The 14,900-nt window shown below is 39.2% G+C and overlaps 1 protein-coding gene across 1 annotated transcript in view; it reads right to left on the bottom strand.

The window, feature by feature from the left end:
* Positions 1–408: 408 nt before the first annotated feature.
* The window catches only part of LOC122607996 (R-linalool synthase QH1, chloroplastic-like), a 28,164-nt gene continuing 13,672 nt past the window's right edge, over positions 409–14,900 (bottom strand). Inside the window, exons 6-7 of the mRNA XM_043781079.1 lie at positions 1,294–1,542; positions 409–914 (exon numbers count right to left, since the gene is read on the bottom strand). Coding sequence (XP_043637014.1) covers positions 615–914; positions 1,294–1,542 — 549 coding nt within the window. The 3' untranslated portion in view covers positions 409–614. The remainder of the gene's footprint in view (positions 915–1,293; positions 1,543–14,900) is intronic.

Raw genomic sequence — 14,900 nt, 5'->3', positions numbered from 1 at the left:
CCATATCCGTCCTAATCTCTGATCAACTTGGGGATTCCTCGATCAAATGGGGTTTTGGTGTCGGATTCTCATCAGGTACATGTGTTTTTGCTAAAGAAAATGATTAATCAACCTAACTCATATGCCTAAAAATCAACCTAAAACCTTAAGAATTTGACATGTGGATTCCACTAATTCTCTTTCCTAATCTTGCCTCCTGATTTTTCCACATGTCATCATCTTACTATTAGGCATATCTTTAGACACACCAATTAGGTTGATTTATTACTATCCTTTTGCTAAACTGTGAACTTTTGTATTGAATATAACTTCTCGTTTTTTCAAATTTCAAAACATTGCACATGGCTATAAAGATTAGAAGTAACGGAACCATATGTATAATGTATAGCCCATAAAGAAACAACTTTGGACCACTCGATTAATAAAATTCATAAAAATGAAAGTATAAATTAAAGTTTGCAACAAAGATAGACATTCCAGATTAATTTGCTACAAAGAAAAATTGGCACAAATAAATAATAAACCATCTTAGTCAATTCCCATCTCTTTTATTATATAACTTTATTTAGAGCATTGAATAATTGCATATGAAGTCCACACATACTCGTTTAATATTAAATGCCTTGGATTGGATTGAGCAACAGTGAAGCTATACGAGATTCGGCCACCTCGGGACGACCGTGACCATCTCCATCACTGTACATGAACTGCGCCATCTTAACAAGGTTTGTTGTATTGTCATAAAACTCTTTTAAAAATTGAGAATCGCCAGCTCGTGGCCGTTCTTTGTTTAGTATCTTCCAAGTCTTCATCACATATGATTTTATATAAGCTCTAGCTTCTTCTTCGGTGGCACCAGTCTCATGCATATAACACTGGATTGATTTTGCAATATCCCCTCTCGCCATTTCATCCTAAAGAAACAAGATTATAAGCAATATCTTGAATGAATTTAGCTACAAATTAACTTGATCGGTGAGATTTTAATTACTTATTTAGAAAAGCAATGTCTCTCTCTAGCTTGTATATAAATCCATCTATCACTAAATGAAGATTGAAAGAAATCATAAATGACTGCTTTCAAAATACATAATATTATCAACTATCGATTAATATATATAACTATTATTATTACATGATAAACTGTAGGACAAATTTAAAAAAATATAAAACGTTATAGTACTTGTAATATATTCTTATAAAATTTACAGGTTGGGTCACCGCAAATAAGGGCAGTGAGTATTGGTCGGCCAAATTATAGAATTAAGTTTAGACATTAGAAAGAAGACATACTCTGGATGTCCCTAAGTCGTCAAAAAGTCGGCCGATTATCGAGGAGTAGCGAAATAAGGTTTCACATCTTTCCAAGCATCGCTTGATTTCTTCATACGAACTAACTGACGTTGACAACATAAGATGCATGAGTACTAAAGGACACGATATTGAAATAAGGCCATTTTCCAAGTACTCTTTAAATGTTGGTATATATCCATCACGGTACCACCGTGCTTCTACTAAGTATGCGTTGAGAAGACCTAACCACTGCAATGTTAACATTGTAACGTAAGAAAATATATAATACAGATTTCAATTTGGATCACATGCATGAATATCAGTAGTCACATTTAAAGGAAAACAAATTATATGTAGCTTACTATATGTCCATATTTAATTGTTTTTGTTGATAAATATTTTTGTTTATGTTATTTAATACTTGATATATAAATGAAGGGGTTTGCTAAATACATGTTCTTAGGGCTGTGTTTAAGGTGCATAAATTGTTTGTATATTTATAATGAAAATCAAGGGGCAGACTTTAGCATTTCCCATAATAAGGAAGGTATAAGTTTTTTTATAAGGCTGTATTAAGCATTTCCCATAAACTAATATAAATGAATTGATTTTTAATTGTAAAATATAATATCATATTATTAATTACAGTCAAAATTTAAATAAAAAACTTTTAACGTCAAACTATACATTGAAACTAATTGGAACGAAATATGTGTATATATATACGATAGTTAGTGTCCGCTTGTTGCGACGGTAAGATGGTAAAGTGATAGGTCAAGTCATAAAGTATGATAACCAAATGCTTTAACCGTACGGACTCTGCCATCGGATTTAAAAATTCGTAAAAGTATATCGAATGACATCTCTAATGAAAGAGCATGAAATTTTAAGAACAACCATACAATTTTTATAATTTATTGATATACGGTTTTTGAGATAAAAGATTCTAAATTAACTATAGAAATGAAATGATTTATGGAGCAGAGAAAAAAAATGAATGATTGAGATTTAAAGAGATTGAAAAATGAATGGTTGATATCTAAGGGTATTATAGGTATATTAGGTAGAGATGTTTAAATTAGTGAATAAAGAAGAAGGGTAATTTAGGTAGTTCAATTACTTAATTGAGATTTGAAAAAAGGACAAAATGCTTGATAAGATAGTATTATATATATAGGACCCTTATTTTGAGAACCCATTTTGTAACAACCGTGAGAACTCTTAGATTTTATATTGGATCACTGTTTTTTTTTTGTTCATTCACATATGAAACGTTATAAAAATATATGTTGCAGGAAATATTTTTTTTCAAAAAACGTGAACAAATTCATTCACAAGTTCATAAAAAGCTATTTTGAAGTTTTCTTACAAAAGCTTCTTCTACAACATACATTTTTTATATCATTTCACATGTGAATGAACAAAAGAAACATGTGAACAAATATATATTTTAAGAGTTCTCATGGTTCTCATAAAAAAAATGGTTCTCAAAAAAGGAAGTTGTATATCTACCAATAAAGTAAAACAAGATTGTGGTATTGTTTAAACGACAAATGACGTATTACTTGAGTGAAAAGTGTTGGATCAGGGACTCGCTGAGGGACTCAGCGAGTGGCTCATCAGCGAGCTCAGATATCTGCAAGCACAATCCATCTTCAAAGTCTAAAGGATATGTTCAATGACTCACCGTCCAGTATTTGTAAGTCAAATATGAGCAGGAATTTGAAGAGTAGAAGAATGGTCCCAATGACACATGTTGAAAGATCAAGATAAAGACATGTGACCTTGTACTACTTCGGTGCAATGGAGTTTCTCTTTCTTACCGCTTTTGGAAACAAACAAGATGAAGGAAAGAGACCTCTGCAGATCTGAACGATCCACCAATAGATAGTTGACAACCTTCATGTGTCAACATCTACTAGAGTAGTCATGTGATTCCTTATCTGCCTATAAAAGGAATCACTTGACCTAGCCATAGAACTGGTTGGTGTATTCCACAGTTTTACATTATTCTCTAAGTAATTTGTTAAGTTTTTGTGTGTCCAAAAACTTAACATAGTTTTTCTGTTTATTGTTTATTGTTGTTGTAAAACAATCATCCATGTTTTCATCGTTTAGTTTGAAATACATATAACTAAACAAAGTTCTTTTCATCTCATCTTCATTCTTGTTATTTAGTATTTATATTACAAGTTAGTTAATTAAAACACAACTAGTGCATTCGAGGACCATCAAGTGGTATCAGAGCCACCGTTCCTAAATTATTGGAACAAGATCTGTTTGCCTCTTGTGTTTACATTATATCTTTTCTTTCTTTAAATTAAATCTTGATTTTTCTGTTTAAAAGATGTCGTCTGTACCCACTTTGGTTAACACGCGTGACTTCAGTTACGTCTCTATTCCTCCAAAGTTTGAGCCAAAAGACTTTGGCTCATGGAAGGAACGAATGTTACTACACATAGTGGGTGTAGAACCATATCTTATGACCATCTTAAATGAAGGTCCTTACAGTCCTACGTATATTCAAAGGACACCAGGTGTCACACCTGATGCTCCTGAAATTGTGACAGATCTAGTTAAGCCTGAAGTGCAGTGGACTGAAGAAGAGCGAAAGCTTGTCAATCTTGACTCAAGATTGAAAAACATGATCATCACCACCCTTCCCACTGAGGTGATGAAACTAGTCATTAAATTCCCCACTTCAAAAGAAGTTTGGGAAAGACTAGTAAGCACTTATGAAGGGTCAGCTGACTTGATTAAAACCAAGAAAATTGACCTCAAACGTGCTTATGAAAATTTCTTTTCTCTTCCTGATGAAAGTCTCGAGGGCACATATACCCGATTCAAAGGGTTGCTCAATGACATGACTAATGTTGTCATTACCCATGACAATTTTGAGGTATGCCATAAGTTCATCGATTCTCTTCCTCTCAAATGGCAGAATCTAAGACAAATCCTCCGTACCACCAAAAAGATTCAAGAACTGGATCTTGAGGAGTTGTTTGGCACTCTTCAATTTGAAGAGAAAGCCCTGGCTCAAAACATTAGAGCCTCTGCAGAATCCAGGAGACATGCTAGCTCCTCTTCTGCAACCAGCACTTCTGCAAACCCTTTATCTGACCCTCTTGCTCTCATCTCTACTGAGCCCATCTATCCCAATGATGGTGCCAACACCTCTTCTCTTCCAGCATCCTTTCAAGCTCTTGTTGAAGAGCTTGATGCTGAAGAGAAACAAGAAATGCTCAGTGATTTTGTTGAATTTGCTTTAATCGCTGGAAAGAAGTACTCCAGGAAATGGAACAACCGTAAGTCGGTTGCTCCATATAAGCTTCCTGTGGATAAATCACAGGATGAATGCTGGAAATGTGGCAGAAAAGGCCACTATCAAAAGGAATGCAGGGTTTCTATCCCAACTCCTGCTGCTCCAAAATCTAACTCTTCTAATTCTGCTGATGAATACAGGAACAAGTATTATCAGCTCAAAGCCAAAATGGCTGAAACTGAAGAAGCCAAAATACCAGGCAAAGGTCTGGTCGCTGAAGAGCATGATTGGGTTGATTCAGATGACTCTGATGATGTATGTTGACACCATGTGTCTCATGGCTCTGGCTGATAGTGATGCGCTGACGAAAGACCAAGTCTCAACACGTCAGTGGGTCAACGTCACTGTCAAAAAGGTACATACTCTTTCTTTCATCTGCTGATGAGGACAAAACCAAAATTCTTGAATCCTTGTCATGCGATCTTCAGTTCGTAGAAACTCTGCGTGCTGAAGCTAACTCAAAACTCCTTTCAGTAAGTTCTGAATTGAGTGAAAAAGCTGATAAACTCAACAGACTAAAGAATGTTCATGTTGAACTTCAGTCACATGAGTTGCTGACTCAAAAGCTTCAGCTTGAGAATGAAAAACTCAAGCTTGAAGTCCTCAATCTCAAGAAGATTGTGACCTCTTGGTCAAAAGCTTCTAAGTTTCACCATCAATGTCTTAAAGAACAAGTCCCTGCACAAGTTCAGGCAGTGATAGGTGGAGATTTTGAATCTGCTGCCTGCATCGCTGACATGTTTAAAGATGATGTGAAACCTGGAATCTCAATTCCTCCATCTGGCATCACTTCTTCTGAGGAAATGAAAAAGTGGTATTTCGTTAAAGGAAATGATTACCACACTGAAATGGACGCTGGATCCTCCACATCTCTCTCCAGCGACCCTTCAAACTCATCTGAAGCTAAAGTTGTTAGCTCATCCTCATCCTCTAATAACATGTTCTCCCATTTGCCTATTGTTGGCATGATGCCACACGAAGGCAAAATTCAATATTCTCCAAATGAAACATTTCATGGAGAAATTTCAAGTGATGGGTACAAATCCATTGCTCCTCAGCCACTTACTTTGAATAGGTCTGAGACTTTCAAAAGAAGTAACGTTACTGCTCCCTATGACTATAGCACGCCTCAGCGAGCTGATCATACTAAACAGCAACCTCAGTCTATCTCATCTAATTCGTTTCCTTCTAAAGTCTTAAGTGCTGAGGAATCTCAACATGAACGCCTCATGGAGAGATGTGTAAGGTTTGGAGATGCTAGGTTTCATCATGAAGGCTCATCTCAAGTCAAATCGGTTGTCCTTCAGCAGGCCTCTCATTCTTCTCCACCTCGATCAATTATGAGACATCCAATACCTCAAAGAGGTAAAATGCCTCAGTTTGTCAACAGATCAACCACTCCTCAGCGAGGGTGCGTTCCTCAGCAACAAATGAGGAACTTAACCCGTCAGCGAGGAAACATTCCTCAGCAACGAATGAGGAGTATCACTCGTCAGCGAGGAAATGTTCCTCAGCAACAAGTAAGGAGTGTGACACCACAAAGGGGACACTTGCCCCATCAGCAAGTGAGATCCTCTACTCCCATTAGAGGACAGTTGTCCTCCCAGCAGATACAATCTTCTATTCCTGTTGGGGAATATCTCCCTCACAGGCAAGGAGGTCTTCCACTCCAAATAGATCTTCTAGGTCCACCACTCCCAGTAGAGTTCTTCACTCTAGGAATTCTTCTACTGAACACACAAATCTAAAACAAGCTTGGAGTGTGTTAAGAGGCTCACAAGTGGCCTCCTCTTCCACTTCTCGTCTAGATGATCCCACTGGCAAATCTCTCTTGGGTCCCCCTCCTCTCTCCAAGAATTCTCGCAAGCAAAAATCAAAGCCTAAGTCCAAAGCAAAGACCAAGGCTTCAACCTCTACAGACCCAAAAATTGTTGAACTTGCTCAACAAGTCAATGACTTGTCCTCTCAACTCAAAGAATTCCTTCTTAGCAATCAACAAAGCAATTCCTCAAACAGGAAATGCTATCTCTATGGCATGAAAGGACATATTGCAACAGATTGCTGTAATTCAAGAGATGCCCCTGAAGTTGTTGTGCAAACAAATGCTCACACTTCAGCCTATGCCTCTCTCACTGACAAATGCTCACACTTCATTGACTCTGGGTCTGTCATTAATTCTATGGGGTCTCATCAAACAAATCTTGCTAACTATATTGCCTCTCAACGCATTGAGATTCCTCATTCTCAGAATGTCATCTCTAATTCGTGGGGACGACCAGCAATGTTGGTTGAGTTTAGTGCTCCCAACGTTGTTAGCAACTCAGTGGTGCTTCAAGAAAGTGGGTATAACATGATGCCCACTGATGAGAATGATAGAACTCATATGCTTCCTGACTTAGGAAACCATTTCACTCTTGAGGAAACTCTTTCCGCTGAGTCATCCTCCACCACTGATGCACCCATCATTAATTCTACTGACACTCCTGTCAGTGAGTTTGAAAGTGGACCAAACTAAAGCCTTCTGTCTTATCCTTGCAGGGTTCACTGGAAAAGGTGTGTGGTATTTGGACAGTGGCTGTTCAAAACACATGACTGGCTCAAAGACCTTGCTGGATAACTATGTAGAGGCTGCTGGCCCTACTGTAGTGGTTGGTGATAATTCTACCGGACAAACTGAAGATTATGGTCTCCTCTCAAATGGGTTAATCAAATTCTCCAAAGTTGCTTATGTGAATGGATTAAAACACAATCTTATAAGCATTAGTCAACTTTGTGACGCTGACTACAAAGTCATTCTTGATAAACATCAAGGGACTGTTGTAAATATCAACAAGGAAGTTGTATTGGTTGCTCCAAGAAAACGAGATGTATATCTCGTTGACTTCACTCCTATCAAAACTGATAGTGAGACTTGTTTCTTTGCCAAGTCAGCTGTTGAACTAAATTGGTTATGGCACAAGCGTATGTCGCATGTAAACTTCAAAACTATAAATTCACTAGCTAAGAAAAACTTGGTGCGAGGTCTTCCTCATCTCTACTTTGAAAAAGACAGACTTTGTAGTGCTTGTGAAAAAGGTAAAGGATATAGAGCTTCCTTTAAAACCAAGCAAGCCAACTCTGTCAAAGGATGCTTTCATCTCCTTCACATTGACCTTTTTGGTCCAGTAAATGTTCAAAGTCTAAGAGGTAGCAAATACACCTTAGTTATCGTGGATGAATATTCACGATACACTTGGACTATCTTCCTTCACTCCAAGAGTGATGTTGCTGAAGAGATTATAAATTTTATTAAGAAAATGGAAAATCTCAATGGCATAAGGGTTAAAGAACTCAGAAGTGATCATGGAACTGAGTTTTGAAATCACAATCTTAAATCTTTTTGTGATGATCAAGGGATCTCACAAAATTTCTCATCTGTCAGAACTCCTGAGCAAAATGGAGTCGCTGAAAGAAGGAATAGAACCCTTATCGAAGCTGCTAGAACTATGCTCAGTGAGTCCTCTCTCCCAAACAAATTTTGGGCTGAGGCTGTTAACACAGCTTGTCACACCCAGAATCGCTGTCTAATTGTCAAAAGACATAATAAGACAGCTTATGAAGTCTTAAGAGGTAAGAAACCTCAAGTCAAATACTTTCATGTGTTTGGATGCCCTGTATTCATTTTGAATAATAGGGATCACCTAGGTAAGTTTGATCCCAAAGCGGATGATGGTTATTTTGTAGGATACTCATCTATAAGCAAAGCTTTTAGGGTATTTAATGTTCGACTTCAAAAAGTAGATGAATCCATTCATGTCACTTTTAATGAAAGTTCATCTTCCTTAAAAGACATACAACCCTCCTCATATGAAGAAGTTTTCAGTGAGTTCACTAAACCCTCCAATGAGGAAGCTGACTCATTTTCCGATGCACCTTGTACCTTACCTGAATGTCTTCAGCAGACATCTCATGATTCATCAGTATGTATTGATGAGGAACAAGTTGTTGCTCATGTTTACTCAATTGAGCCAGTTGAACCTATTTTGAGATCAATCCAGGCCTCCTCAGCCAACGATAAATCGTTGTCTAAGGATGTTCATGTTGATGATCTCGCTGATAATGAGTTTCATGATGCCTCAGCAAATGCTGAGGATATGGAGTCTGCTGATGACTCCAACATAAATGATAACTCAACTCAATCAAATAACTCAACTGATCATCCTGTCGCTGAACCCACTGTCACTATCGACCTTTCTTCATACAATCCTCTTCATTCTGTCCCTATAACCCCATCCTCTGCTGATACTCAACTAGGTTCTTCAAGTGTTCCTTCACTTAGGTGGACAACAAGTCACCCCGCTCACCAAGTCATTGGTGATCCTCAGCAGGGTATTGTCACTCGATCAGCGACAAGAAACACATGTCTTTATGTAAACTTCTTGTCAATGATCACACCCAAAAATATTGGTGAAGCAATGGCTGACCCCTCTTGGGTTGCTGCCATGCAAGAGGAACTGACTCAATTTCAACGACAGCACGTCTGGTTTTTAGTTCCCTTGCCACATGATAAGGAACCGATTGGTACCAAATGGGTATATAGGAATAAAATGGACGAAGACGGTGTTGTTATACGCAACAAGGCTAGGCTGGTTGCACAAGGTTACCTTCAAGAAGAAGGGGTCGACTTTGATGAAACCTTTGCTCCAGTGGCCAGATTAGAAGCTATACGCTTGTTTTTGGCACATGCTGCTTATCGAGACTTCAAGGCCTATCAAATGGATGTTAAGAGTGCCTTCCTAAATGGAAAACTCGATGAAGAAGTCTATGTCGAGCAGCCACCTGGTTTTGAAGATCCAGCCAAGCCACATCATGTCTTTCGTCTTAATAAGGCTTTATATGGTCTTAAACAAGCCCCTAGGGCTTGGTACGACACCCTCTTTGAATTTCTCCTCTCGAACAACTTTCAGCGAGGATCCATTGACAGCACTCTTTTCATCTTTTGAAAAGGTGCTCACATATTATATGTCCAAATTTATGTTGACGACATTATCTTTGGATCCTCAAGCACTAAACTATGCAAAAAGTTTAGCTCCCTTATGTCATCTCATTTTGAAATGAGTATGATGGGAGAATTAACTTTCTTTCTTGGATTGCAAATACGTCAGCTCGCTGATGGTATTTTTATCAACCAGGAAAAGTACATTCGAGACATGTTGGCTAAGTTTGATATGTCTGATATTTCTCCAAAGCCAACTCCCATGTCTCCTCCCAATAATCTCCATGCTGATTCTGATGGTAAGCATGTGAACCCCACTCACTATCGTGGGATGATTGGCTTGCTAATGTATCTTACAGCGAGTCGTCCTGATATCATGTTTGCTACTTGCTTATGTGCAAGATATCAAGCATCTCCTAAAGAATCTCATCTTCTTGCTGTTAAGCGAATCTTCAAATACCTGAAGGGTACCATGACCCTAGGTCTTTGGTATCCCAAGGAGTCCAAATTCGACCTTGTTGCTTACTCTGATTCTGACTATGCTGGCTGCATGTTAGATCATAAGAGTACCAGTGGAGGATGTCAACTGTTAGGGGGGGAGGTTAACTAGTTGGTCTAGTAAGAAACAGCATACAGTGTCCATCTCCACTGCTGAAGCTGAATATGTGTCGGCAGCGAGTTGTTGTGCACAAGTCCTCTGGATGAAACACCAACTCGCTGACTATGACTTAGACTACACTAAGATTCCCATTATGTGTAACAACACAAGTGCGATTGCTATCACACATAATCCTGTTCAACATTCCAAAACCAAACACATAGACATTAGGTATCATTTCATACGTGACCACGTCATGAAAGGGGATGTTGAAATTTATTTCATCCCCACTGATGATCAACTCGCTGACATATTCACAAAACCCTTAGATGAAAAGAGATTTAAAGATCTTGTCAGCAGGTTGGGGATGTTGAATGGTGACTCTGCTATCTAACTTACATGTCATGTGTAAGCTTGATTGGAGTCAACAAGCTTAAGTTTGTCTTACTTGCAAAAAGCAAAATAAAGGCAATGGAAAGCCAAAAGTTTCCATCTAGTCCAATAGCAAACGGTTATTGGTCATATGCTCGCTGATATGTGTGTCTCAGCGGCCATATGTGTGTCATATGCTCGCTGATATCTAATATAAATATGTCCTTATCGATAAGTTCGCTGAGACATGTTCTATTTAGATAAAATAAAACATATTAAATAAAACATAGGACTGGATCTGAAACTCACTATTTCGGATGTAACTATGTTGGTGACGTGGCAGTCTTTTGTGCCACATATTATACACGTTTACAAAAAGTTACCCACTTGTTTTACTCAAAATACGTCATCTGTCCACTTGAGACTGTGACTATGCCTCTGTTGGTCTGTTTCTGTCAGACGCATACGGCGCATACTCAAGTATTTTGTAAATAAATTTTTAAAACGTTACTCACAAAGGGTTTTATATATAAATATATATAGGGTTACAGTTGTTAAGCAACTGTAGATGTTGAAAATGAGGAGAGAGAAAAAGTCTCTTTTGCTTTTCATTTTTGACCAATCACATTTCTTCACCACACCCTATATATACAATCTTATACTCATACTTTCATTTTCACGCTTTCTTTCAACTATTCATCTTCTTTCCAAACTTTCAGAATCTCTCAAAAAATTATTCATCTTTTCTAAATCTTAATCTTTACATACTCCGTTCCTTGTATCCACTCATCTCTTTACTAAAAGTGAAAATGGCTTCATCTTCTGAAACTCCATCTGCTTCCGCCGCCACTCGGAAATCTTATCTAAACTCCACTTCTTTCTCTCCATCCTCCAACATTGTAAAATCTTCTAAAATCTCTTTCTCTGCTTCGGAGATGGTTGTTAAGCCGAACAACCATCTCGGCTCGTCTGACGTACCAAAAGGTACTAAAGGATATAAGCCTATGTTGGATTTCATCCATGCTTCCCCTGCCAGCCTTTGTATAATGGCAGATCCAGAGAAGATATACGTTCATCTTCTTCGTGAATTCTGGTGGACATGCAACTATGATGAGTCCACCCAGTCGATTGTGGGTACGGTTAGAGAAGGGACGAAAACTGTCACTATCACTCCTGCGTCCCTTCGCCAAATTCTTGGGTTTCCTCAAGAAACAAATGAAAATGGTTTTGTGGAGCCTGCTACTGAAAGTGAATGGAAAGCATGGCTGCCATCGATTGGGTACAACTATAATCTGAAGAACCCTCCTTCCACGATCCCCAGCAATCCTCTTAAGCAAAATCTTCCTGGGATCTGGAGAGTTCTTTTCACCCATGTAATTCAATGTATGGGTGGAAATTCTGGGTCATATAATCAGGCATCCACTACTTCTATGCCCATGATTCATGCGCTTGCAGAAGGGAGGTTTGTTGACTTTGGGCTGCTGATCTTCAATGACATGAAGAACAAGATCTCCATGAACAATAGGTCACATACTGTACCTTTTGTTAGGCTATTCTCAGTTATCTTCAAGGAAGCTCTCGGTGATGCCTACTCGCTGCCAGACGCTTCAACAATTCCAATTGCAAGGGTTGGAAACAATATCTACAAGCAACCTGCTGAACCTTTGGTTGCTCGCCTCACTACACATATGAAAGAGGTACTCTTCTCTCTCAATTCTTCTCTATACCCTAAAGACAGCGACTGGGAGGTAGCACTTCTTTCTGATGAAGTGGCTGATACGGTCGCTGTGGACGCCGAAATGCCTTCTGAGGCTGGTTCGCTGATAAACCCCCCAGCGACCTCCAAAGCCTCTAAAAAGACCAAAAATATTCCTAAGGCAGCGTCCCCAACAAAAAATCTACAATCTTCACCCTCCACTGATGTCCCAAAACGAAAGCGGAGTGATTCAAAGGGCAAACCAAAGGTTAAGAAGTCCTCTACGCCCAAGGACATTAGTACCCAAGCCACCCCATCAGCAGCCTCCCAACAGGCTGTTGACGAGTTAAATGGGAACAGCAAGCAACCACCTCAAATTTCTGTAGGAGAGGTTGGTCTATTGGGTCACCCCAACCTACTAGAGGTCTAAGTCCAAATCCACCCCAAATAAATATTCCCTCTTCTTTTCAAATACCCTCTGAGTCGTTGACAGCAGCCAGATCACAGGTGATGCTAGAGTCAACACCCTCTACGGCCGATGATACCTTGGTGGAACAACACACTGAGGTTGAGGCACCAGGTTCCCTTAACCCTCAATCTACTTCTGTCTTGGAAACTGCTTTTGCAGGGACCGAGACATATATTTTTGGTAATCTTACTGATGAAGAAGCTTGCAGCGAGTTCGACCCATTAAATGATGAAGCTGAAATCACACTCGCTGCTGCTGAAGAAAGTGAGGAAGATGTTGTGAGTGGGTTTTTGGATGAAGACTTGGGATATGTGCTTATCTCTTCTCCTAAACAGTTTGATGATGTCCCAGAGTCTTTAGTTGACATGCCACCTCCTCCAAGATTCTCTCCAAAGCCCACTGCTGAATTTGAACTTGATGGTCACTTTGGAGAGTTTGAACTCAAATTAGATGATGCTGAGCTTCAAAAGAGAGTAATGATGTGCAAAATTGTGAAAATGAAGCCTGCAGTATATGTTGAAGCTAAGGAGGTGGATGATGAAATAATAATGGAAGTGCCACCACTACATCATCCTGATTTCTTTGGCCTTCCTTGTAGCAAACACCCAGTGTCGCTGAAGAATTTGAAACTGCCTTCTCCACAAGAAGCGACTACTGCCTTCATTGCTATCAACTTGCCTGGTTTGGACTATGTGGAAACATACCAGCTGCAAGAAATTTTAAGAAGGGTGCAAGTATGCCAAAGTCAGGGAAATAGACATGGATACTTATATGCATGGTTGGTTGACAAGGTAGTTGAGCTAAACCTAGGGGCTTGGGCGAAATTTGGGGAGTTGGTCGCTGGAAATGATATCTTGCAAGATGAGCTAGCTGAACTTAAGGACAACATATTTGGAATCAAGAAGGCTCATCGTGCGAGCGAGCTAACTCATGAGCGCCTTCTTCGTCAAAATCAAACTTTACTTGAAGCCAACATGAAACGGGTTAGCACCTCAAACTCTATCCCAGCTTCTCTTGAAAAGTTAAAGGATGAGTTCCTAAAGTCTAACTTGGCCACTGAAGTTCCTGGTCTTGTTTCTTCACTTCATCAACTTTCTCAATCAAACATTCTATTCACAGCCCATCTGAATCAACTAAATCACAATGTTTCTACTCTTTCCAAGCATCAAGATAATTTTCTAACCACTCTCACCCAAGAAATCTCTTCTCTAAAATCACAATCTTTCTCTGCTGCCACTTCTGATGATCGAACGTCCAAACTAGAAACAGAAGTTGGTGAATCGAAAAGTATGATGCATGAGATGTTGGGCCTCCTCAAAACAAAAATGGAAGCCGCTGATACCCCCGCTGCTTCCAAGGGGGAGAAAACAGCTGGGGAGGTCCCAACTGACAATATTCAGGCTGAAAATGCTGAAAATGCTCCCCTTGGTTCCCAAAGTATTGAGACTGAAGCAAATGTTGAGGGGGAGCAAACAAAGGAAAGGAAAAATGATGAAGCTGAGAAGGTTGATGTTGAGGGGGAAAGAACAAATGAAGAAGGTGGTAAGAAGACAGCTGAGGAGGTGCCAGCTGGCCTAACTAAAGTTGTTTCAAAGCCTGCTGAAGTTGAGTCAGCGAGGCCAATCAATGTATCTTCATTCAAACCAACTCCTGAGTTCCATGCTGCTCTTGAAAAGAGATTTGCTGAAAAAGGTAAAGCAATCATGGTTTCTCAAAGTAAGCCACTCAAACCTCGTCAACAAGAAAAATTGATGTTTGGAGCCTTTCCAAAATCAACAACTGCCTCCAATGATCTGTCTCCAGAAGAAGTTGTAGCTCAACATGAAAGACTAAGCAAAACGAAAGAAGAAGAGCTGTCAGCTAAGTTCATCAGTGAGCAGATTGTAAATGAGGAATTACAAGGCGCTGATGAAGAGACGAGAAAATTGGGTTTGGCTGCTCTCAAGAGGAATAAGGAGCAATTCTTTGCCAAGAAAGCTAAAACGTTGGAGGAGAGTCAGGCAGCTTATCTCAAAACAAGAGAAATCAGGCAAAGAGAAGAAGAAATTCTCAAGGTAACTCCTACTCTCACTCAACAAGGCATGAATTTATGTATTCAAAGAAGAGGAATGCCCAAGTTGTTCAATCTGAAAAATGTCAAACCTTCAACACTTGGGCCAACTGAGTGGATCGAGA

Source organism: Erigeron canadensis, chromosome 1 (genome assembly GCF_010389155.1).
Source record: "Erigeron canadensis isolate Cc75 chromosome 1, C_canadensis_v1, whole genome shotgun sequence".
NCBI lineage: Eukaryota > Viridiplantae > Streptophyta > Magnoliopsida > Asterales > Asteraceae > Erigeron > Erigeron canadensis.
Note: the sequence above shows the minus strand (reverse complement) of the source record. Positions and strands in the feature narration are given on the sequence as shown.